At 45.9% G+C, this 24,503-nt stretch overlaps 2 protein-coding genes across 2 annotated transcripts in view; one reads left to right on the top strand and one right to left on the bottom strand.

Moving 5' to 3' along the window:
* The first annotated feature begins 9,602 nt into the window (after window positions 1–9,602).
* LOC135382979 (uncharacterized) lies at window positions 9,603–11,697 on the top strand. The gene is made up of 4 exons (XM_064612645.1): window positions 9,603–9,660; window positions 10,055–10,254; window positions 10,602–10,808; window positions 11,480–11,697. Exons 2-4 carry the CDS (start codon window positions 10,072–10,074, stop codon window positions 11,561–11,563), a joined length of 474 nt encoding a protein of 157 aa, XP_064468715.1. The 5' UTR covers window positions 9,603–9,660; window positions 10,055–10,071; the 3' UTR covers window positions 11,564–11,697.
* An 8,541-nt stretch (window positions 11,698–20,238) lies between these two features.
* The window catches only part of LOC135385142 (trichohyalin-like), a 48,221-nt gene continuing 43,956 nt past the window's right edge, over window positions 20,239–24,503 (bottom strand). Inside the window, exon 2 of the mRNA XM_064614315.1 lies at window positions 20,239–24,432. Within this exon, the coding sequence (XP_064470385.1) occupies window positions 20,321–24,432 (4,112 nt within the window). The 3' untranslated portion in view covers window positions 20,239–20,320. The remainder of the gene's footprint in view (window positions 24,433–24,503) is intronic.

Below are 24,503 nucleotides of genomic sequence, written 5' to 3'. Positions count from 1 at the left end.
GTGGAATAGTGGCTTAAAAAATAAGGGTAGCAGCGCTTGCATTGCTATCTGTAGGATAGATCGAGAGCGTTTTTAATGGAATTACCTCGCGAACCTGGTGAAGTCTTCGTTTTGGGCAGGCTATTTTATGAGAGATGGTCCTGCTGCGATCCATTTGATACGCTTTCCTGAAGCAGCGTGCTTTGTTCTTGTAGTGTGGTTTACGCCTTTATCAATAGAAATGAATAGAAGTGTGTGTGTGTGTGTTTGTTTGTTTGTTTGTTTGTTTGTTTGCTTGTTTGCTTGTTTGTTTGTTTGTTTGTTTGTTTGTTTGTTTGTTTGTTTGTTTGTTTGTTTGTTTGTTTGTTTGTTTGTTTGTTTGTTTGTTTGTTTGTTTGTTTGTTTGTTTGTTTGTATCTGTCACGTTCGTAGCGCTGTTCAAGCGCTAGCCGCGTAGCGATAAGCGGTGATTCTCCCATTATTCCTGAGCGGTACGACTTAAGCCTTTTCCCTGCTCACTTAAGGAAATTTGTGTATCCCTGTCCTGTGACACAAATGCGTGTAATTTTTCGCGGTTCTTTTCTTCTGTCACTGCTTTTAGTCAGAATGTAGGTGAGGGGGAAAAAGTCAGCATCCAGGTAGAGCAGGAGAAAGCCGCTCGGCAGAGGAGAGTTCATGAGAATGGAATTTGTTTGTTTTTTGTTATATATCGTTGAGTGTCAGTATTCACTAGAGGTGTGCGAATATTCGAAATTTCGAATATTGTTCGAATATTGTTGATATTCGAACCCTATTCGTATTCGAAAATTTGATAATCGAGAAATTCGAATATTCGAAAATTTCGAATAATGGAGCACAAGCGCCAGCATTCCCGCTAAAATGAACAGAATTCCAGGTATTGGGATTAATCTTGCGAAAATTGCACGTTTGGCACGTCCTTAGCGCGATTTCCAAATGGAATCGGACTTCATGTGCATCCAGCAAAACCGCAAGTTGGCTTCACAGCATGCTTTCGCGCATGGCGTGCAGCCAACTTTAAGGCGCAACGTCTGGTAGGCTACCTAGCCGATTTGATTTTTATTATGTGTGCTTTCGTTATTTTTTAAAAGATAATACAGACTCGAAGAAGTGTTTGTTTGTTTGTTTGTTAGTATGTGTCTGTCACCTTCGTAGCGCTGTACAGGCTTTATTTTCTTTGCAAAAATTCGGACTTTATGGTATTAAGCTGTTCGAGTAGAAGTGACTTTCCGTGCTCGCTTAAGATAGATTGTGTATCCCTGTCCTGTGCTTTCTTCACGCAGGGCCAATGCAAATGAGTATTTAGCATTATGCAATAATTATCTGGTAGCAGAAATGGGTGTCTTTGTCACAGTTTATTAGCGTGTGCGTCGTTCTTTTATTTACTTTTTTCTCTTATAGCTATGCGAGCAAAAGTGCGTGTAATATTTCGCTGCTCTTTTCTTATTTTCTCTACTTTTTATGTAGAAGAAAGCCTCCTGCGTAAAAGCTGAATAGTGTTCTACCAGTGGAAGTGGGGTTGTTTGTTTGATTTTGTTGGGTGTTCGATATCTTGACGAAGTAACCAGAGCTTAATTTTGCAGGTTTTTGAGCAGAAATGCTGGTATCTGAGCACGGAGTACAAATTTATATATTTCTCTGCTCCGTAAGAAAATTTGTACGTCGTTTTCCAAGCAGACCGCGTTTAGTTTACGCAAAATAGAAAAATGAAGTTGTGTATGCTCTATGATGATCCGCCGCAGGCTTAGGCCTTTTCCCCGATCACCAGTGTTTTCGCATTCGATGTCGCATGTCTAGACTTGTTGTTGCGCTAGACGATGTTGCATGTCTAGACACTAGTGTTGCAATTTTTACCATTCGCTAATATCTTGTTGCTGCCGTCTTGTGCTAGACGTTGAGCTTCGTAGCGATGTGCGGTAACGCTACGATTATTCAAGAGCGCTCCGTGTGTTTAATGCGTTGTCCTCTGTGCGTGCATGCGTGTGCTTTTTCCCCTGATTTGTGACGTCATCGTGGCATGTCTGGACTTGTTTAGCAGTGTTGCAGTTCTTCCCGCCGCTAGTATGTTGTTGGTGTCATGTTGTGCTAGCCGCGTGGCGATGTGTGGTGACCTGAGGTCTTAAGCCTTTTCCCTGCTCACCTAAGGATATTTGTGTATCCCTGTCCTGTGCTTTCTTTACGCAAGGGCAATGCGTCTGTGTATGTGGCACTATCAGATACCAGACATGAGTGTCTTTTTCTTGGTTTATTGGCATATGCTTCAGGTTTTTTAAGTCAAGCACAAGTGCGCGCAATTGTTCGCTGCTCTCTTCCTCAGATCACCGATTTTACGAAGAAGACAGTCGCATGGTACAGCTGAGAAGAGGGTTTCTCTGATTGTTTGTTTGATTTTGTTGGGTGTTCGATATGTTGAGGAAGTCAGCTGTATCCGTGAAGAAATGCTTGCATCTGAGCGCAGGATAGGAATTCCTGAAGCACGGCACCCTCAGTGTAAATTAATTATTTTGGATGTGAGTCTGCTTCCCTGCATGACAAGGCTGAAATGGGAAGAGAGAAAAAATTGGAGCGCTTCATTAATAGCGATCCAAGTAATAGGGCAATTATAGTTTCCATAGAAAGTAGAATTTTAATGGGCTCCTAAAAGTATAGTTTAGTTGTAGTTTTTCTAAACTGCAATGCAATAATCATTAATATAGTATAGGAATGCTATTGTGTTCCCGTAAAGGCGTTCTGTCTTGTGCTTTCGAGCCCTTTTGCTCGCAATGCGCGAATGGAACTTTGCCCCCGGCTTTCGCGCCTTTTTTGCTCGCAGGTGTAGCCTCAGACAACGAATGTATGAGCATAGAAGGGGTCATGTATTACATAAGCCTGGAGGTGATGTTGAGTGGTCTCACTTATTATTTTAAAAGAGCAGTGGCAGTTTACTGTAGTTCTAATGACCATGATGAGCCTTTGGGGTGAAAATCGTTAATATGCGGGGTGCTTTTTTGTTGAATTTTAATGACAGAATCAATGTCATTAAGAGTAGGACAAACGAAATAATCTTGCGATTCAATAAATAATAGGAGTCTTTGCCGGTGTCTTCTTCTTCAGACAGGATGTGATGACGTCACGCAGTCTGTAGCAATGTATTGACCGTTACTGGAAAAAAGTGTGGCAACAGAAAAATAGTGTGTATTGTCCTGGGCAGATTTATGATGAGCACTGTTTTTGAATAAGAGGAGTGCGTGGTCTTAGAAATAGTTTGATGCTGGTTTCCTTCTTTGTTTCTTTTCGCTTTTCCCCCCCTTGTCTGACAAACATGTGCTGACACGCCTGGGCTTGTTCTGACATGCTTTCCTTCTACATGTAGTTTTTTTCTTTTTGTACAAGGAATATTCTTGACGATAGTGCTGCCTTGAATGGGAGTAGAGCTATTCTTAATAATTTTGCGATTGATTTAGTTCAGAGAGTAACCGCGAGGGGGACAGGGGTGTGACTTTATGTCTTGCTGAACCTTTTTTTTTTCCTGTACAGCAAGACTTTGGGAATGAAATGCTACAATCTCCTCTTGTCTATGGTGTTTTTCTGCAATAGTTCCCTATGCAGTCATTATAGTAGAATAAAGGAAATAATCTAGGGATAGTGATTCAATAAATAACAGGTGCCCTGTCTAGAGCGTACGCGTCCTTGAGCCACGCACCTGCGTGATGACGTCATACCGAGAGACTATTGTTTCAGGTTGACCTTGTCTAGAGGAGCATTAGTGGAAAAAAACTGTGTAGCCCTGAGACAATAGGATGACGTCACGACCAATGAGAACGGCCTGCAGGGGGCGCAACGATTCACTTCTCTCTTGGACACTGACAGGTCTCGACATGCAAATTCTGCTCCTGGCGTTGGCCGTCAGTGGAAGAGCGTAGCTTCGGTGGGGTTCTGTCTGCCTCTGAGGGGGTGCGGATGTGTGGTTCGTCACTGGTGAATGGTGTTCGACGATGCAGGTGGATTTTGTGACGAGCGGATTTACAATGAGGGAATGCTGTGAACGGGAAAAATGATGGTGAGTGCCTTTTTCACTCTGTTCAAGTATTTGTTTTCCTCTGTTGCCCAGCAGTCGTACGATTTGTCCTGACGTGTCCTGACATGCCCCGATATGCATGCTTTCCTTTGTTGACGCTTAGTATTTTTTTCTCTTTTGACAAGGAACATTGTTGTCTTGACGATAGTGCTGCCCTGAGTTCTGCGCTCCTGGTTACCCGTACTCTGTGTTGATTTGTTGAGTGCCTAGTCCTCTTATTTGTCGTTGATGGAGTTACGTGTTAGGATATTTTGTTCTTTTGCAAGTCTCATTTAGTAAGACTTTGGAATTCCTACGATCAGCTTTCATGCATGGTGCTCTTCTGCAATAGTTTCCTATACAATCGTTATAGAAGAATAAAGGAAATAATCATGGGATAGTGATTCAATAAATAATAGGTCCCCTGTCTAGAGCGTACGCGTCCTTGAGCCACGCAGGTGCATGATGACGTCATACTGTGGCTTCATTGTAGATTGACCAAAGGAGCATTAGTGGAAAAAAACAGGGTAGCCCTGAGACAATAGGATGACGTCACGACCAATGAGAACGGCCAGCAGGGGGCGCAGGAATGCTCTTCTCTCTTAGCCTCACGACCAATGAGAACGGCCAGCAGGGGGCGCAGGAATGCTCTTCTCTCTTAGCCTCACGACCAATGAGAACGGCCAGCAGGGGGCGCAGGAATGCTCTTCACTCTTAGCCTCTCGGAGGTGGTCGCCCCAGAGGGCGCTAGGAGCGCGTATGCGTAGCGGCCGTGGAGCGGCGCCCCAGTCAGTTTCTCTCCGGCTGTCGCAGAAAGCAGACGTGCGCTCGCTCAGTTTCTGGCTGGTTGTCACGGAGAGCAGTCGCATCGGTCTGCGCTCCTGCTGTGGTGAGGTGATTTGTTGTGTAACTAATGCTTTCGTCAACTTTGTTCCCGCTTTGTTTGCGATTTTCGTGCCCGTGCACGTCGGGTGCTGGTTGCTGTTGTCCGGGCATCCTCGGCATTTTCTATCATCTTCTGCCTTGGGAACGGGAGTAGCGCTGGCGTGATTCTTAATAATTTTGTTGTGAGATTAGTTGAGAAAGTAACCGCTAGGGGATGGAGCTGCGGGGCTTTATACAGGAGAAAAACCATTACGAGTCAGTTCTCTGCCTGCCTCTCGGATGGAGCAGTCGCATCGTTCTGCGCTCCTGTTCTGGTGGGCTCATTTGTTGTGTAACTAATTGTTTTTTCTTGTTAGGTAATTATGGTTTGCATACTCTTGCTTTCCCAGCCTCTGTATTACGAGTGTTTTTCTCCTTGCATGTCCAGAGCTGTCCTAACTTGCCCAGACATGCCATGATGACATCACAGCTGACGTCACAGGATGTCCGGAACTGGTGTTCATAGCTGCGATGCTTTGCAACCTGCCTCCGTGCTCCGTCGCCCAGCGACAGTCAGCGGCCGTTCCGGACCGCTTTCTACAAGATGGCGTCGTTGATCTTCAACTAAACTCCTTCTCTCCACTCTATCTCTATCTTTTTATTTTATTTTCTACCTTTTTTTTATTTTTTATCAGCTCAACTAGCCCACAACTCACACAGTGGTCTGGACGTGTCTTAGATGATCCCCAATTAGTGTAATGACTCCCTGATTGATTCTAATTACTGTGGGGGGTCCCAAATTGCTCTAATTGCTGATTAATGGCGTCCAGGCGACTGTGTGAGTTGTGGGCCAGTTGAGCTGATACACTACTACTGACTGTTGCTTTTCGTTGTTTGTCGGTAGTATTCTAGTTCTAGGTCAGGAGGCAGTTTACGCAGTATGGCGGTCAAAAGGACAATACTGTAGGTGGGTTCAGGCACTTTGAGACTGCTCAAGTTCCGCATGCCGACTGCAATACTGTCGTACAGTATACGGAGTCTCTCCACGTCGTCCGAGGAGCGAACAGCAGGAAGCTCTAGAAGATGGGCCATGTGGTCCGATATGAGGCGACCTTTGTTCCCAAATTGTTGTTGTAAAATCTGGACAGCGGTTGGGTATTCTCTTATTTTTATTTTACTTTTAAGTTATTTTACTTTACTTATTTTAACTTTGTGTTCTTTCCTTTCTTTCTTTTTTTGCGGAATAGCAAGCCCACATGCCGTTTGGCTGACCTTTCCTCCTCTTTTTTCCCTGTTCTAATAAATATATCCCAACTCTGGTATACAATCCAATGAAAGTCCTGCTTTCCTTCTGAGCTCAGGGTGCGAAGTGTGTGTCTTTTATCTGTTATCATCGTGTGTGCTTCCCACGGTGTAAGATAAAGATAAGAGGTGATGACACTCTCTTGTCTCGCCACGCGAAGGCGGCGTCCAGACAATGTTCGCTTTCCAGGCCCCCTTGCCTGATCGCCATCTGAGGGTGCGCATAGCTGCCGAGGCCAAGAGCACAAGACATTCGCTTGCAACGCCGGGAAAGGCATAGGTAACCCCTGGCGGTCCTGTCAGTCCTACTGCGCGCCGAGAGATGGTGATCAGGCGAGGGGGCCTGGAAAGCGAATATTATCTGGACGCTCCGCTGGCGTGCGAATCATCACCTCTTATCTTTATCTTACACCGTGGTGCTTCCTATTTCGTGCTGGTGCTTGTGGCGGTGGCGTGCTAGTTCCGAGCGCTCTGCCTGCCTGGTGGCATGTTGCTCGGGGGGGGGGGAATCGTGCGTCCTGGACCGACTTCACAGGGAATTGTGAGGACATCTGCCTCACAGCGTCTCAGGAAAACTCAGGGAAAACACCTATACCATAAGGAACGGGTATTGTACATTTTAAAACAGGGGTCTCGAAGACGCCGTCCACATGTGGCACGCGATGATCTGTTCAGTGGTCCGTGGGCGCCTTGACCACCAAAGAGAACGAAGCTACACTCCTAAAAATTTAGTTAATAATTTTGAAGAAAACCATATAAACGAGACATATGTTTGGTTATCAATCGCTTGCATAAGCCGGGGTGGTGCCGGCGCGAGATTGGTCTGGGCTATCTTGCTCTCAGCGTACTGCTAACAGCGTCTGGCTAGTTATGTCACTGCTAAATACATACTGCTCCCAGCGTCTAGTGCTCCCAGTGTAGAGCAACATCTGGTGAGCTCCCAGCGTCCTGCTAACAACGTCTGGCTATGTATATCATTTGCTAACTACGTACTGCTCCCAGTGTCTAGTGCTCCCAGTGTAGAGCAACGTGTAGCTAGAATTACGTGATTGCTCCCAGCGTCTGGCTGGGTATCTCAGTGCTAATTACGTAGTACGTGCTCCCAGCGTCCTCCTAACAACGTCTTGCTAGGTATGTCATTGTTAACTGCGCACTGCTCCCAGTGCAGAGCAACGTTTAGCTAGAATTACGTGATTGCTCCCAGCGTCTGACTCGGTATCTCAGTGCTAACTACGTACTGCTCCCAGTGTAGTGGCGCGTGTCGATATAGTTACGTCAGTGCTCCCAGTGTAGACAAATGCCACTACTATGGGATACATAAGATTAGGGAGAATATACGGATGTGAGCACTTGTGGGTCATGAACCTCACCAAGTAACGAACAGAGCAACCAGGTCTTCGCGTGCAGTTTGGTACACTGCCACTGTAACTGATGTGAGGACTAAGACGGGCTCATCTTGATTCTCACAGTAAGTCAAATAGTGGCACAATAAAAATACAGTGACGGAGCAGTTATGTACAAGAGGTCATTGTATTGGAATTTTCAGAACCCATATTAAACTAGCAAACACGAATCCCTGCCATATCATTCTTCCCTTTTGTCATGGCATATCCTATGCATTGGAAAACTAGCAACTGCTCATTGAACTCGAGGTTGTGCAGGGTCCTGAGATGCAGCGTTTTTTTTTTTTTTTTCAATTTGTTTTGCATGCATAATTTGATAGATACCACTCCCGCACGAAAAAGAGTTAATAACATGGCTGACCTGAAAGAACATAGGTATCAGTGTACTTTTTTTTTCTTTGTGCTATGTAGTGCCCTCTCATTCTACGTAAATCATTTCTATGAAAAATTGTCCATTCCCACACTGCTATTTCTCGGACATGCAGACAACATAGAATATTACATACCGTTAATTTTAAATCATTCGAAAGTCGTGACGCGGAAAGGAACCTGACTGCGAGTTGATGTGAAAGATATCCTTATATGTGACTTGACATTGCTTTTTAAGAGCTCGATGGTGATTTATCCAGTGTTTATCTCGCCGAATGCTGGGCTTTGCTCTTTTTACCGAGAGTGAAGCTGGTCGTCTGAAAGCGGATAAATAAGTTGCAATCGCCGCCCTATCAGATTAGAATCAGTAGCCAACAGTAATGCGCACCTTGTTAACATAGGACTGAGCGCACCATCATCACGTGGGTGAGCTCCTGGCGGCTTCCCGTGACGACCACAGTAGGCCGTCACAGGGAACTTTAAGTTTCGAGCTGGGTCAAAGAGATAGACACAGACATCACAAAAAGAGAACCCACAATCTCACACCCACACAGGGATGGATAAACCAAACAGATTACGCACGGTCGGTTTGTTAACGCTTATGAAGTTCCACAGAAGCTGGCAAAGTTTAATGTTACATAGCAGTTGTGTTGTCATACCTCGTTCCTCTGATTTGTTGATTTCTCCGTTTACTTGATTTAAGGAAGGTGCACTCAAACATATGCGCTCGTCGCGTACTGCGGCTATGCAGACGCCGTTGCTTACGTTCTGCAGACATTTCTACGCAGACAGAATGGCACGGACACTTTTTGCATTTACAAGCTCCCCATGCGACGAGCTCTGTCAGCGTCTTTGGTTTACTCGTCTTTAGCGGCATCAAGGTTATGTTACCCACTTCGTTTCAGAATCCTACCGAATTTATGTCATTGCAATCCAAGTGTTTCACACTGTTTCCCTTTGTGATCAGGAAGTGTCATCAATTTAATATTTAGTTTTGAGAAGTATGACACAATGTGCCTCGCGCAAGGGGGACATCGCCCTTGAATGTCGACGAGCATCCCAATAAACCATAAACGTCCCATGGACGTCCAAAACTGGTCCAAATATCCTCGTCCATCTTGGATGTCTATGAGATGTCCGCATGTCATCGCAAAAATAACCTCCATGAGCTGACGTCTCTTAGACATACGCATGTGGCCGGGAAAAAGGCGTCCCTTTGTTGACGTCTCTTAGACATCTCCTTAAGGTAAATTTGATTCATGAGACTTAATATAGATCAGTCGTAATCCATTTAAACATCATTTATTTCCCTTCTACGAGGTGCTTCCAACATACGAAAGCATAAAATTGTCGTTATTCGAAAGCGAGTGTTAAATGAGTATCCGGAACATGTATGCATTGAATCCTAGAGGAATTGTATCCTCTTATTAACAAAGCATTTTTATGCAGTCAAAACTCGTTTCCCCAACGTTACCCACCCCGGAAGCCGATCTCTTTGCGATCCCCCTGGGTCCTCCGCACATCTCCAAGTTCCAGCGAAACTAGTGCTTGTGCTATCAAGTTAGCGGCACCGCCATCGACACGATTGTCACCATCATCCCCACCATCATCATTCGCCGCCTCGTTGGATTTTCACGTTTTGCCGCGTCGCTTCTTTTGCACGACGTGCGGTGGGGAGCTCTGTAGAAGGTAATTCTCATGCATTTCCATGTTGTCCTTTCTGTTTCCTTCGTAATATAGGACTTGTAATAGGGCTTGTCGCGTCTCGCTGCTCGGCGTTTCGCTGCAGTGCTGGTGCTATCCTAAAGCTTTAGTAGTGTGTTTTGGTGCCTTGGCGGTTGCAAGTGGGACTAAAATGCCGAAAGTGAAGGACAAACGTTACGCTTATAGTGCAGCACACCGACAGAGTGAGGGTTTCATCGCCGTTTTCGGTGACTATGCTAACCCAACTGCGTCGACGAGTAGTTCGCATGTTCGCAGTAGTTCGCAGGTTTGATGTAAAAACATCACGTCTTGGGGTGATCGCAATGTTGCACTGTCTCAGTTCGTTACAAATATAATGGGGCTCTGCCTTGTCATACAGAGTTTCAACGACAGGCCATGAGGCTGCTGCATATGATGCGCCTAGCCCAGCTGCAACATGGTGAAGTGCTCGAGGAGCTGTGTTCTCGATACACTCGCGTTCTTGAGCATTGTCCGTCCATGATTCGAGCACCTTTCACTACCACTGAAGACCTGGAGGCATTTGACAGCACCCTGAACGAGAGCAAGACAGCTCAACTGGTGAGCAATCTTCCTAGCATTACTGAAGTATATTCAGAGTCAAGGTTAATAAGCTACCTGCCTTCATGTCAGTATGGAATTTGAACGTAGAGGATGCATAGTAGAACTATGCATATTGTACAGAAAACTTCAGGAAATTAAATAATGCTAAAGTATAGAGCATATTATAAGTCTTAACATTATTCGAGTACGAAATGGATAAGCAAATTTTTATGCAAGATTGTATCCCACAGCAAGCATTCCATTTGGTGTACCTGTGCGGTTGATAAAGCTGGTGCGCATTACGCTATCATTGAGGTAGTCCATTGGTACTCGTCTAATACCTTTGTTGCTCTACCCAAATGTAGATTGACGAACTCTGTCGCCTTGGGGGTTATGATGTTGGCCACGCAACACCGAACATCCTGTGCTACATATTGACCGACTCCTTGGCGGAACAGTATACAGCTGGATCGGCCAGAAAGGCAAACGAAAATTCGCAGTGCTCAACTTCCCCAGCATCATTTTCAGTACGGATACCATACCTTCAAATGCCGTCTCCATCACAGTGCAACGTACGAGTCTTTACTGCATCGGTGAGAACCGTACATCTTTGAACTAAAAAGAGGGGCATTTTTGCTACAGAACATCAAGTGCTGGTTGTACTGTATGTACTATAGTTGCAAGTGTGCTTGTGGACCTTTTTCCTCAGAACGCATCGGACATGCGTGGCTGTCGTCCTGGCTTAAAAGGCGGAACATTCATACCGGTACCATGCTGGCGCTGCTCCCATTTTTTCGTTCTTGGATTTCCCATTCTCACCAATGAGTTAGACTACGCTTCCCGGGTTGGGGCATAAAAAATGTACGGACATGACCCAGGAACAATAACAGACAGCTTTAATGCAGGATGGCTGCACTAAGCTCGAGAAGCGCAAAACAGTAGTGCGTAGCTCATTGGTCTGGCGTGGAATGACAAGGCCTGTTTCCTGGATCACATTGCATTCATCAAATGTGCATCCAAAAATTTGTGCAAAAAGAAGCAGTAATAACCATGCTTGAAACGATGAATACCAAAAAGCAAGTAAATGCAGGACACTTGTAGAAACACATGAAAATGGAAACTGTGCCGCCATATATTAAAAATGGTGCATTCGTAAGCATTTGTACTTAACTAGATAGCTATAGCATAACTTGTTAGAATGTGCCACGTGCCAATTGGTGAACCAGGCTATCGTTCATTTCAGGGGCTGTACGAGCAAACACAAAAGGTCCACAGCAAACAAGGTGGAAGTGGGGACGCATATCAAGGCATGGTTGCGACATGCTAAAGACCGAGAAAAAAAGCTGGCGAGAGCAACTGTAGAATGAGCACAGCTTATGCACAGGGAGCTTTTTTGTTTTAAACAATTGTCTGAGTAAGTATAGTTCTCAGCGCTGCATGCATCCGCTACAGCTTCGCTACTATGACCACTGATGGCTATTTAGATAAAATGTGTTAACTTTTTCATTGGGGCTTTCAAAGAAAGGTGTAATAACTGTATGATAACTGTATTGGAGGCAGTGCATTTGAAATACGAAATTTGCAAAGAAATGTGGAATGTGAAGAATATTAATGAGGCAAATATTAAAATTGAGATGAAAGAGTACAATAGTAGACTTGTATAGAATAAAATGTCAGAATGAAATTGAGTGAATGATAATTCAAACTATACTGGGTGTCTCACTTAGATCCCCGGGCTAAATAATTCGCTAATGTGTGCACCAAACGAATAACTTTCTTTTTTATTTTCTGTCCAATACCACCCACAAGCTGCACTCTGTGTGAATGAGTGGGAAGCGCTCATTCTTTAATTAAAAATTCAAAGTTTCGTTAAAAAACGTAAATTCTAAAGCAGCACGGTCTAGGCATTAAAATGGGTACCACCCCTATAGGGATCTTCAGTGATCTTCTTTTAGACAAAAATCTGCAAACAAAGCGGGCCATTTGTTGCAATAGGTAATTGGTTTCGGCTTACATATTTTCCGTCTCAGCGAAGCGCAAAAGGGCGTAATTCATTGGTGTAATACATTGGAATAAAACCGTAGTGGGTTGTTTTGGGGCACCTAAACAAAAATAAATAAAGTGAAGTCATCGGTGTAAGGATGTAATTCATTGGAAGGAGACCATAATGGGTTCTTTCTGGGCACCTAAACAAAAATAAATAAAGTTAAGTTAAATTGGTGGGTAACTAAGTGGAAAAGCGCCCTTTTGCGCTTCAGCGCGACCACCCACAACAAAATTGTGTAAACCGAAACCAATTAATTACTGCAACAAATGGCCGCTTCATTTGGAGATTTTCCTCTAAACGTTGTCCACTGGAGGGCCCAAAAGCCATGGTACCCATTTTAATAACGGCAGCGCCCTGCTTTAGAAGTTGTTCTTTTTACGAAACTCATTTGAATTTTTCTTTAGATAATGAGCAACCAAAACGCTCATTCACACGGTGCGCAGCTTGTAGGCGGTATCAAACAGATACTTGTAAAAAAGAAAGTTATTCGATTGGCGCAACCGTTCACAAATTATTTAGCCCGGGGATTTAACTGAAACATCCGGTATACCCCATTCGAGATTTCCTGTAAAAACGCTTGCTTCCAACATGTTGGAAAGTCACAGGTCCTCAGTAGGGTGGTAATTTCATCTAATTAGCGTTCTGGTAGCTACGACGTGCCATAAACAATGCAACTTTCTCACTGTATAGGAGTGCACACAAAGAAAAGACACAGACAGTGTATGAAAATACTAAAACAGCCCCAGCAACAGCGACTGATTTAAAAAGTCCAGGTAACATTTTAAAACACTGAACTATTAACCTGGTGTTTCTGCCTGTGCTGGTTCTGCACGCATATACCTCTGGTACTCAAGCTATCATCGACACCTTGATAGCGTATTTGTTTCTGCAAAAAGTCTCTTTCAGGCAAAAAAACTCCCTGTATTTTTGGCACACTGTCATGTATGCTGAGGTCTTAAGGAACTGCTAGGGCGGCTTCCCTGTTGTACTGTTATTGCATACTTCAGTCCAAGGGGACTTTGAAATACTGTCATGCATATCTGAGTATGCTACTCTAAGCGAACTGTGAGAGGACTCATATCACTTTATATATATATATATATATATATATATATATAGAATAGAAGCTTGGGAGGGCGGTTGACCACGAGAATGAAATAAGCAGGAAAAATCAGAAGACGACAAAGAGCTTACAGGAAAACACAAAGGGGAGTTTATTAACACATATAGGGATAGGGGTCGACGTTTCGGCAGTCAGCGCTGCCTTCGACGGGACTGGGGTTTCCGGATCCGGTTTCTGTCGAAGGCAGCGCTGACTGCCGAAACGTCGACCCCTATCCCTATATGTGTTAATAAACTCCCCTTTGTGTTTTCCTGTAAGCTCTTTGTCGTCTTCTGATTTTTCCTGCTTATATATATATATATATATATATATATATTGATAAATATATTCTAGTCTGGTGTGTCGGTCAAGGCGACCTATGTCACACTCCCATGCCTAATCTAACCTCGAGGAGCTTACATGATATTCTTATATAGAGACATATATAGACAGATATAAACGGTGACCTCGTCTGAGGAATTGTGAAACTTACTGTAGTACTATTAATCCTAGTCAGCACCAATTTTCAAGGGACGTTACTGTGATACCGACTGTCAAGAGCAGTCATTGTTCTAACCTCGAGGAGCTTACATGATATTCTTATATAGAGACATATATAGACAGATATAAACGGTGACCTCGTCTGAGGAATTGTGAAACTTACTGTAGTACTATTAATCCTAGTCAGCACCAATTTTCAAGGGACGTTACTGTGATACCGACTGTCAAGAGCAGTCATTGTTACACTGTGATATGTATCCAAGCCTCAGGATCTGTTGTGATTGAGTTTTTGGTACTTTTATATACTTTCCCGTCAATACTCACTGTGCTACACAACCTTGTCAGACTGATACGTTTACATATATTGTGAAATGTATGCGGTTTATACCCAGTAAATAATCTATAATAAAGCTAAAATAAAGGTAAGGTACACTGTACTGTCATTACTGGGGCTGTAATACCTGTACGTAAAATCTCCAAGAATGGTCCAAAAAAAATCCATGTGGATGTCTCTCTGACAGGAAATGGATGCTTGTGTGAACATCCACATGCAGTCCATATTGACATCACCTGGATCATAATGGACATCCACAGGATGTCCTTAATGTCCCTCGAGTGTTATCTTGAAGTCATCCTCTGGATGTTTATGGTTTGGTGGGATTTGCCCTTCGTAGTAGCACTTTAAACATACCTCAACAATTCCATAACGTCAGGTTTATTACCGTGTACGCAACCGCCTTGCGTACACAAGCAAATAATGGGTGCACACTCCTCGTGCGCCCAACATGGCTCTGCATTTAGCGCATGCGCAGTCTGAACATGGTGAACATGGCGAACATGGCGAACGCAAGGTGATTTTGTGTGATACAGCTAATATATATATATGTGAATGTATAACTGAGTACAGATGGACGCGAAAACAAATAGACTACAAGTAATGAAGAGAATTGGGAGGCCGTATAAGGGTTAAAAACACTTGCTACTTTTATTACATTAATAATTAAGGGGGCGCTAGGAATAGATTTACAGTTAGGGGTCGACGTTTCGGCAGTCAGCGCTGCCTTCAACAGAACTAAACTTGGAAATAGGTGACAAGGGCTTATATACAAGGGAAAGGGGGGAAATGAGAGGGGAACAGTGCACGTGGAGCGGAGTTGGTGATGTTGCAGGAGCATTGTTGCTAATGGTCCATTGAGCACTTGCAGGAGCGTTGGCTGTCTTCCAGGAGAGTTCTCCTTGGTCGTCTGATAAACCTGAAATGATAACAGAGAGACGGCAGAAAGAACGAAAGAGGGTCGGGGGACTTGGTCTAGGAGCTAAGGCTGCGAACTGTAGACAATACGCCGGGGTCTTCGTTTATCGTGGACAGGAATTTGTGGATTAGGAATGATTCACGCTGTTGCCTGCTACGGTCTGAGGGGAAACCAGATTGTAAGATGTACACGTGGATGTCCTTGAATGAGTGGCCGGTTTGATTGAAATGACGCGACACAGGGAGATTTGGTTTCTTTGTAATATCGGACCTGTGATTATTAAAACGAATTCGGAATGATGTTGTAGTTTGGCCGATATATTGTGCTTTGCATGCGTTGCATTCCAATAGATATACTACGTTGGATGAGTTGCAGTCAGAAGTAGTTTTGATTTTTACTTGGAAGTTGCTGTTTGTGCTTTGTACCCTGTCTGCAGTCTGCATTAGAATACAAATTTGGCATCTTCTTCCGTTGCATGGGTGGCAGCCTTCGGTTGTAGGTGGTGGCTTATTGACTTTTGCGTTGACTAAGTGGTCTTGAAGATTCCTTGCACGACGATATGCTATGCGATGCGGTTCTGGGAATATTCCTCCAAGGCGCGTCGACTGTGTTAAAATTGGGTGATGACCTTTCAGTGTGATGACGTTTCAGTGTGATGGCGTTTTACTGAAACGTCATCACCCAATTTTTACACAGTCGGAGCGCCTTGGAGGAATATTCCCAGAACCGCCTCGCATAGCATATCGTCGTGCAAGGAATCTTCAAGACCACTTAGTCAACGCAAAAGTCAATAAGCCACCACCTACAACCGAAGGCTGCCACCCATGCAACGGACGAAGATGCCAAATTTGTATTCTAATGCAGACTGCAGACAGGGTACAAAGCACAAACAGCAACTTCCAAGTAAAAATCAAAACTACTTCTGACTGCAACTCATCCAACGTAGTATATCTATTGGAATGCAACGCATGCAAAGCACAATATATCGGCCAAACTACAACATCATTCCGAATTCGTTTTAATAATCACAGGTCCGATATTACAACGAAACCAAATCTCCCTGTGTCGCGTCATTTCAATCAAACCGGCCACTCATTCAAGGACATCCACGTGTACATCTTACAATCTGGTTTCCCCTCAGACCGTAGCAGGCAACAGCGTGAATCATTCCTAATCCACAAATTCCAGTCCACGATAAACGAAGACCCCGGCGTATTGTCTACAGTTCGCAGCCTTAGCTCCTAGACCAAGTCCCCCGACCCTCTTTCGTTCTTTCTGCCGTCTCTCTGTTATCATTTCAGGTTTATCAGACGACCAAGGAGAACTCTCCTGGAAGACAGCCAACGCTCCTGCAAGTGCTCAATGGACCATTGGCAACAATGCTCCTGCAACATCACCAACTCCGCTCCACGTGCACTGTTCCCCTCTCATTTCCCCCCTTTCCCTTGTATATAAGCCCTCGTCACCTATTTCCAAGTTTAGTTCTGTTGAAGGCAGCGCTGACTGCCGAAACTTCGACCCCTAACTGTAAATCTATTCCTAGCGCCCCCTTAATTATTAATGTAATAAAAGTAGCAAGTGTTTTTAACCCTTATACGGCCTCCCAAGTCTCTTCATTACTTGTAGTCTATATATATATATACAGGGTGTCCCAGAAAACGTGTCATAGAATTATAATAAAAAAACTACGCCACCTAGAATCATGCGGTCAACGGCATTTGTTCTTATTAGGTTTTTGCCACCTTCTAAAGTTAATGTCATGCCCCCAAGTTTAACTATGATATTTGCGAACTGAACTCGGAAATTTGCCAAGTAAATGTCACTTTTTTACCCCACCAATATGAAGAGCGTGCCAAAGTCACTCAAATTCATGATAATTGACAGTGATATTCGGGAGCTATCCCATCGGAAAAAATAGCCGAATATCATGCTTTTCGGAGCACCGGACCATAACGCGCGATGACTTTTTGAGCGCAATGCTCGCAGTCCGACGAATGGAGGTTCCGAAGCCAGCCCACAGAGTGATAGTAGAAAAAGTAACAGTTCCTAAAATTGGGAGAGGGAAAGTATTATCTCAGCGAAAGTCGGACATGATAAGCCGTGCCTGTGTTATCCCTTTCTGCGATGGCGGGGTGGGCTGGGTTTCCAACCTCCTTTCGTCGGACTGACAAAGATTGCGCTGAAAAATTCATCGTGCGCTATTCTGTGCGACCTCCGTAGAGCATGATGTTCGGCTATTTTTTCCGATGGGATAGCTCCTCAATATCCCTGTCAATTATCATTAATGTGAGTAAATTAGACACGCTCTTCACGTTGGTGGGGTAAAAAAGTAACCTTTTCTAGGCAAATTTCCGACTTAAGCTCGCAAAAATTTACATAATTTAACTTACGTTACACGACATTCACATCATGAGGTGGCAAAAACCCAGCAAGAACAAATGCCATTGACCGCATGACTCTAGGTGGTGTAGTTTTTTTATTATAATTCAATGACACGTTTTCTGGGACACCCTGTATATATATATATATATATATATAAAGAGAGGAAAAAAGCAATTAAAAAATAAGAAAAATGACGCTAGATGTGTTTGACATTCAAACTTACAGTTAAGATGGCTTCTATGGCTGCAGTATCTATATACATATATATATATATTATTTAGAGAGTCATTTATATATATATACTAGAGTTTTTGTGCACAGTACCCTATCGCTTTGCCTACATAAGTGAGAGCGTTGCTGATTCCGCATTCCCGCAAAACATGGAGAGCTTCTATCAAGCAGAATAACCACGCTAGCCCTTACACAAGCATTGTGTACGCCACAACTAAAGCTACCATTATCTTCTAGCAACATAACATATTACCCCAAGGAAATAATCTGTTCCAGTTGACCGTGTGTCCGGCTGTTGATTCTAATGTTGTGGATTCAAACCCAGTGAAGAACGCCGGTAAATTTGTGGCATGGTACAAATCGCCTAGAAACATCGCCCACCACATGATATGCTAAAATGAGATGCTGATATTTCACGTGGGCAAGCGGAATACATTCAGCGACCACATCGTCAAATGAGCGACCACCGCTCACGATCATAGTTGTCTCGCGAAGTGAAGCTACACATGATTATCAGTTAAAACAGTATGTACTATGCTGATATCACTGAAGGCTGTGTCATATACCAACCATTTACAGACAATGACTGTTCCCAGTGTGTAGAATTTTCGAGCCAGATAATCTACACTAGCATCAATTCGGATAGAAAGCTCTCTCGTCGCCATAGACGAAAAAAAATTGCTAACAATATTATAAAAAGCGTAATGGACTTTAGCAACAAAGTATGCCGTGAGCTAGCGAGCATGCATCCAGGGGGTTCAGGTATTTTTTATTACTCGGCAGAATAGTTAACACAAGTAGAAATTATGGACTAGGCTTAACTGGCATTCTAGTTTTGCTGAAAAAAAAAAGGACAAACGAAAACATCGCCACATTTGTTTTCTTAGAAAAGGAACGTGCAAGAAGGTGCCGAATCATAGTGCATCAACGGTACTAGTTATTTCCTGAGAATAACGATTCGCCATCGTTAGGTTCGCGTGATGTTCTTCTTGCATGTCCGAATATTAACCTCACGGCAACGAATCTGACAAATCTTCAAAAAAATTGTCACAAAAATTGCTGCATATATGGATGGCGTTAATCCTGTAAACATTTGGTTTTACCCTCACACAAACGGCAATCGACGTCCTGGCCTCATTCGTAGCCCGTGCACGTACACACTAAAATCTGTACCTGCTACGTACCCAACGAAATAAGGGGTTCGTAAGAAACAGAGGGTTCATAGACGGTGCGCCATTGAGAACCGTCTCATTCATGAGGTTCGTGCTGCAGCGTGTACAGTTTTAAGCGGTACACAGCGGGTTTGTGAAGTTTCCGACGGCATGAACCGCCTAACAGCGCCGTGAACCCCCTGTGAACCTTCTCCTCTCGGCCACGAAAAAGAAAGAAAAAAACAAGCCGATGTGTGTATACCCCAAGAACTTCTCATCAACGGAAGGCAATCTTTTGCTTTAGGGCGCTGTTGGCAGTGTTCCGGACAGCCGCTCGCCGGCGTCCGTGTTTTCCCATGTCGTCGCGCCGGGGCGGTGTGAATGATGTTGTTATACGCATTTCATATTTCCAGACTGCAACGTGCTTACGTGGAATAGCACCGGTATGTACTTGGACATGTTGTTATTTGCTACTTACTACACCCTTGCCATGGAAATTTTTTGTCCCAGGGGTCAAGCGAAACGATGTAGCCTCCGTTGATTTCCAGACTGCAATGTGCTTGTGAAGAAAGGCGTTGGTATGTAGCTACATCTTTTTTTACTCGTTCCTCGCTACACGGTCACCATTCATATTCTTTATCGCAGGGATCAATGGAAAGGATGCGGTCTTCGTTGGGTGCAAGTACCACTGTTTAGGGTTAGTCTTAGGCAACAGCTTTTTGATACGCCGATAAAGCTTTGCAGGTTATGGTATCTGGCATCAGGAGGAGCTTGAGAAACGGAATGCAGATAACAGGTGAGCGCGGAAGTCTATCTGCGACAGGCGAGTTTTCTGATCGCACTTGTTTGTCTCTCCCATTTAGATACTTATAAACGGTCACTCCGTCGTTCGTTCTGCTAGGTTGAAGATACCGGTAATTGATTAGCCCGTTACTTGAGCATGTACGCACATAGATGTGAACACTGCCTCATTGCCTGCTTTGAGAGAAGTAAACGTTTCGAAATAATTCATTTGCTTTGTTTTCGTGTCTTTATGGCGCCGAGGCGCCGACGGTTGAAAATTCAACGAGAGGGGAGGGTAAGGGCAACTTCTGGAAAACCTCCAAAATGAGGGGGTTGTCTGCAACTCTTGATCTTTACGGGTTTGTGGTATCCTCTAAATCAGGGGTTCGATTATTGCAATTTTTTACCCTCTGAATACGCGGTAGCCAGACGGTACCAGATTTAGAGTGTAGTTTACATCACAAATGAGAAAATGTATACAACATTAACACCCCAGCGCTTCACCCACCTGTGAGTAGAGGTGCGTCGAAACACACCAGAAATACGTAAACAGAATCGTCCCTAAGCTTTTATTTAAAACACTGTGCTTCTTTTTCAAAAGTTATCTCGATGCTTACGCTTTTGATGGATTAGCCTATTTCTTCTTCAGCTCTGACACTCTGCTCCACCACCGCATTAATCGCTTCAGCCTTCTCTCTAATTTTCTCAATTCTCTCCATTTTTTCAATGCTCTGTTCATCTTCTCGTTCCACACTTTATCTGAGCATCCCTTGTTGGCCTCTCCACCCTCGCCCGGTTCTTCTTCCGTAGACACTACGCTCTTGCTCTCATTTGGTTCATTTTGCTCGAACTCATCGCTCTCGTTCTTGCCCTGCTCCTCTTCTTCGGACTCGTCACCCTCGCCCTGTTCCTCAGACTCCACGCTCTTGCTTTCGTTCAGTTCCTCTCCCTTGGAGTGGTTGCTCTCGTTCTCGCCCTGTCCCTCTTCGTCAGACTCGTCCATCTCCTTGTCGCCCTGTTTTTCTTCTTCTGACTCGTTGTTTCTGTTCTCCGCCGGTTCCTCTTCCTCGGACACCATGCTCTCGTTCTCTCCATGTTCCTCTTCCTTGGACTTGTCGCTCTCGTTCTGCTCATCCTCCTCTTCCTTGGACTTGTCGCTCTCGTTCTGCTGCTCTTCCTCTTCCTGTTCCTCGGACTCGACGCTCTCGTCCACGCTCTGTTCCTCTTCCTCAGACTCTGGGTTTTTGCTCTTGTTCGGTTCCTCTTCCTCGGACTGGTCGCTCTCGTTCCCTTCCTGTTCCTCTTCCTCCGACTCGTCACTCTCATTCTCCTCCTGTTCCCCTTCCTCAGACTCGACGCTCTGGTCCTCGCCCTGTTCGTCTTCCTCAGGCGCTACGTTTTTGTTCTCGTTCGGTTCCTCTTCCTCGGACTGGTCACTCTCGTTCTCTTTCTGTTCCTCTTCATCCAACTTGTTGCTCTCGTTCTGCTCCTGTTCCTCTTCCTCTGACTCTACGTTTTTGCTCTCGTTCGGTTCCTCTTCCTCGGACTGGTCGCTCTCTTTCTCTTCCTGTTTCTCTTCATCGGACGTGTTGCTCTCGTTCTTGCCGTGTTCCACTTCCGCGGACTCGTCGCCCTCGTTCTCGCCTGGTTCCTCTTCCTCGAACTCGTCGCTCCCGTTCTCCTCCTGTTCGTCATCCTCGGACTCGACGCTCTCGTCCTCACCCTGATCCTCTTCCTTGGAGTGGTTGCTCTCGTTCCCACCTTGTTCCTCTTCCTCAGACTCATCGCTCTCGTTCTCTTCGTGTTCCTCTTCCTCGGACTTGACGCTCTCGGTCTGGCCGTGTTCCACTTCCTCGGACTCGTTGCTCTTGTTCTCGCCTGGTTCCTCTTCCTCCGACTCGTCGCTCCCGTTCTCTTCCTGTTCCTCTTCCTCGGACTTGACGCTCTCGCTCTGGCCGTGTTCCGCTTGCTTGGACTCGTCGCCCTTGTTCTCACCTGATTCCCCTTCCCCCGACTCGTCGCTCTTGGTCTCCTCCTGTTCCTCTTCCTCGGACTCGACGCTCTCGTCCGCGCCCTGTTGATCTTCCACAGGCACTACGTTTTTGCTCTCGTTCAGTTCCTCTTCCTCGGACTGGTCGCTCTCGTTCGGTTCCTCTTCCTCGGACTGATCGCTCTCGATCTCTTCCTGTTCCTTTTCCCCGGACTTGTTACTCTCGTTCTCGCCGTGTTCCACTTCCTCGGACTTGTCGCCTTTGTTCTCGCCTGATTCCTCTTCCTCCGACTCGCCGCTCTCGTGCTCTTCCTGTCCCTCTTTCTCGGACTCGACGCTCTCGTCCTCGCCCTGTTTGTCTTCCCCGGACACTATGTTTGTGCTCTCGTTCGGTTCCTGTTTCTCGGACTGGTCGCTCTCGTCTTCTTCCTGTTCCTCTTTCTCGGTCTTGCTGCTTTCGTTCTGGCCGTGTTCCCCTTCCTCGGACTCCTTGCCCTTGTTCTCGCCTGATTCCTCTTCCTCCGACTCATCGCTCTCGTTCTGCTCCTGTTCCTCGCCCTCTGACTCTACGTTTTTGCTCTCGTCTGGTTCCTCTTCCTCAGACTGGTCGCTCTCGTTCTCTTCGTGTTCCTCGTCCTCGGACTTGTCGCTCTCATTCTGGCCGTGTTCCACTTCCTCGGATCCGTTGCTCTTGTTCTCGTCTGGTTCTGCTTCCTCCGACTCGTCGCTCTCGTTCTCGTCCTGTTCCCCTTCCTCGGACTCGACGCTCTCCTCCTCGCCCTGTTCGTCTTCCTCAGGCACTACGTTTTTGTTCTCGTTCGCTTCCTCTTCCTCGGACTGGTCACTCTCGTTCTCTTTCTGTTCCTCTTCATCCAACTTGTTGCTCTCGTTCTGCTCCTGTTCCTCGTCCTCTGACTCTACGTTTTTGCCCTCGTTCGGTTCCTCTTCCTCGGACTGGTCGCTCTCGCTCTCTTCCTGTTCCTCTTCCTCGGACGTGTTGCTCTTGTTCTTGCCGTGTTCCACTTCCGCGGACTCGTCACCCTCGTTCTCGCCTGGTTCCTCTTCCTCGAACTCGTCGCTCCCGTTCTCCTCCAGTTCGTCTTCTTCGGACTCGACGCTCTCGTCCTCGCCCTTATCCTCTTCCTTGGAGTGGTTGGTCTCGTTCCCACCTTGTTCCTCTTCCTCAGACTCATCGCTCTCGTTCTCTTCGTGTTCCTCTTCCTCGGACTTGACGCTCTCGCTCTGGCCGTGTTCCACTTCCTCGGACTCGTTGCTCTTGTTCTCGCCTGGTTCCTCTTCCTCCGACTCGTCGCTCTCGTTCTCATCCTGTTCCTCTTCCTCGGACTTGACGCTCTCGCTCTGGCCGTGTTCCGCTTCCTTGGACTCGTCGCCCTTGTTCTCAACTGATTCCCCTTCCCCCGACTCGTCGCTCTCGTTCTCCTCCTGTTCCTCTTCCTCAGACTCGACGCTCTCGTTCTCGTCCTGTTCCTCTTCCTCGGACTCGACGCCCTCGTCCGCGCCCTGTTGATCTTCCACAGACACTACGTTTTTCCTCTCGTTCCGTTCCTCTTCCTCCGACTGGTCGCTCTCGTTCCCACCGTGTTCTACTTCCTGGGACTCGTCGCCCTCATTCTCGCCTCGTTCTTCTTCCTCCGACTTGTCGCTCTCGTTCTCCTGATCTTCGTCTTCCTCGGACTCGACGCTCTCGTCTTCGCCCTGTTCCTCTTCCTCAGAATCTAATTTTTTGCTATCGTTCGGTTCCTCTTCCTCGGACTGGTCGCCCTCGTTCTCGCCTGGTTCCTCCTCCACCGACTTGTCGCTCTCGTTCTCCTCCTGTTCGTTTTCTTCGGACTCGACGCCCTCGTCCTCGCCCTGTTCCTCTTTCTCAGACACTACGTTTTGGCTCTCGTTCGGTTCTTCTTCCTCGGACTTGTCGCTCTCGTTCTCGCCGTGTTCCACTTCATGGGACTGGTCGCTCTCGTTCTCCTCCTGTTCCTCTTCCTCGGACTCGGCGCTCTTGTCCTCGCCCTGTTCCTGTTCCTGAGACTCTGCGTTTTCGCTGCTCGTGTTCGTTTCCTCTTCCTTGGACTTGTCGCTCTCGTTCTCGCCGTGTTCCACTTTCTCGGTGTGGTCGGCCTTGTTCTCGCCTGCTTCCTCTTCCTCGGACTCGTTGCTCTCGTTCTCAACCTGTTGCTCCTCCTCGGACTCATCGCTTTCGTTCTCCCCCTGTTCCTCTTCCTCAGACTTGACGCTCTCGTTCTCGCCCTGTTCGTCTTCCTCGGACTGGTTGCTCTCGTTCTCGTCCTGCTGCTCTTCCTCGGACACATCGCCCTTGCTCTTGCCCGGTTCCGCTTCCTCAGACTCATTGCTCTCGTTCTCGCTTTGTTCGTCTTCCTCGGACTCGTCGCTTGCATCCTCGCTCGGTTCCTCTTCTTCGGACTCCTCGCGCTCGTTCTCGCTTTGTTCCTCTTCCTTGGACACGTTGCCCTTGCTCTCGTCCTTTTCCTTTTCTTCTGACTCGTCGTGCTCGTTTTCACCCTGTTCCACTTCCTTGGACTCGTCGCTCTCCTTCTCGTCCGGTTCTACTTCGTCCGATTCGACACTTTTGCTCTCGTTCGGTTCCCCTTCCTCGGACTCAGCACTCTTTGTCATTTTTTCTTTGCTGTCTTCTTCATGGGAATCCTCCTCAAATTCTTCCCTTCCTGTTGAACGACGCTGCAGGCTCGCGCTGGAAACACTCTGTATGACCAGAGCTCCTGACAACGAAAAAAAAGTGTTATTTCTGTTCGCTTCTGAGGTAGTGGATACATTTATTCACACCGACTAG

Source organism: Ornithodoros turicata, chromosome 2, assembly GCF_037126465.1.
Source record: "Ornithodoros turicata isolate Travis chromosome 2, ASM3712646v1, whole genome shotgun sequence".
In the NCBI taxonomy this organism is placed as follows: Eukaryota; Metazoa; Arthropoda; class Arachnida; order Ixodida; family Argasidae; genus Ornithodoros; species Ornithodoros turicata.
Note: the sequence above shows the minus strand (reverse complement) of the source record. Positions and strands in the feature narration are given on the sequence as shown.

Coding starts and splice junctions, on each gene's coding strand:
- LOC135382979 (XM_064612645.1), top strand. CDS start 10,072: ATGAGGCTGCTGCATATGATGCGCCTAGCCCAGCTGCAACATGGTGAA. Junction 10,255..10,601: donor AGAGCAAGACAGCTCAACTG/GTGAGCAATCTT, acceptor ACCCAAATGTAG/ATTGACGAACTCTGTCGCCT. Junction 10,809..11,479: donor CGTCTCCATCACAGTGCAAC/GTACGAGTCTTT, acceptor CGTTCATTTCAG/GGGCTGTACGAGCAAACACA.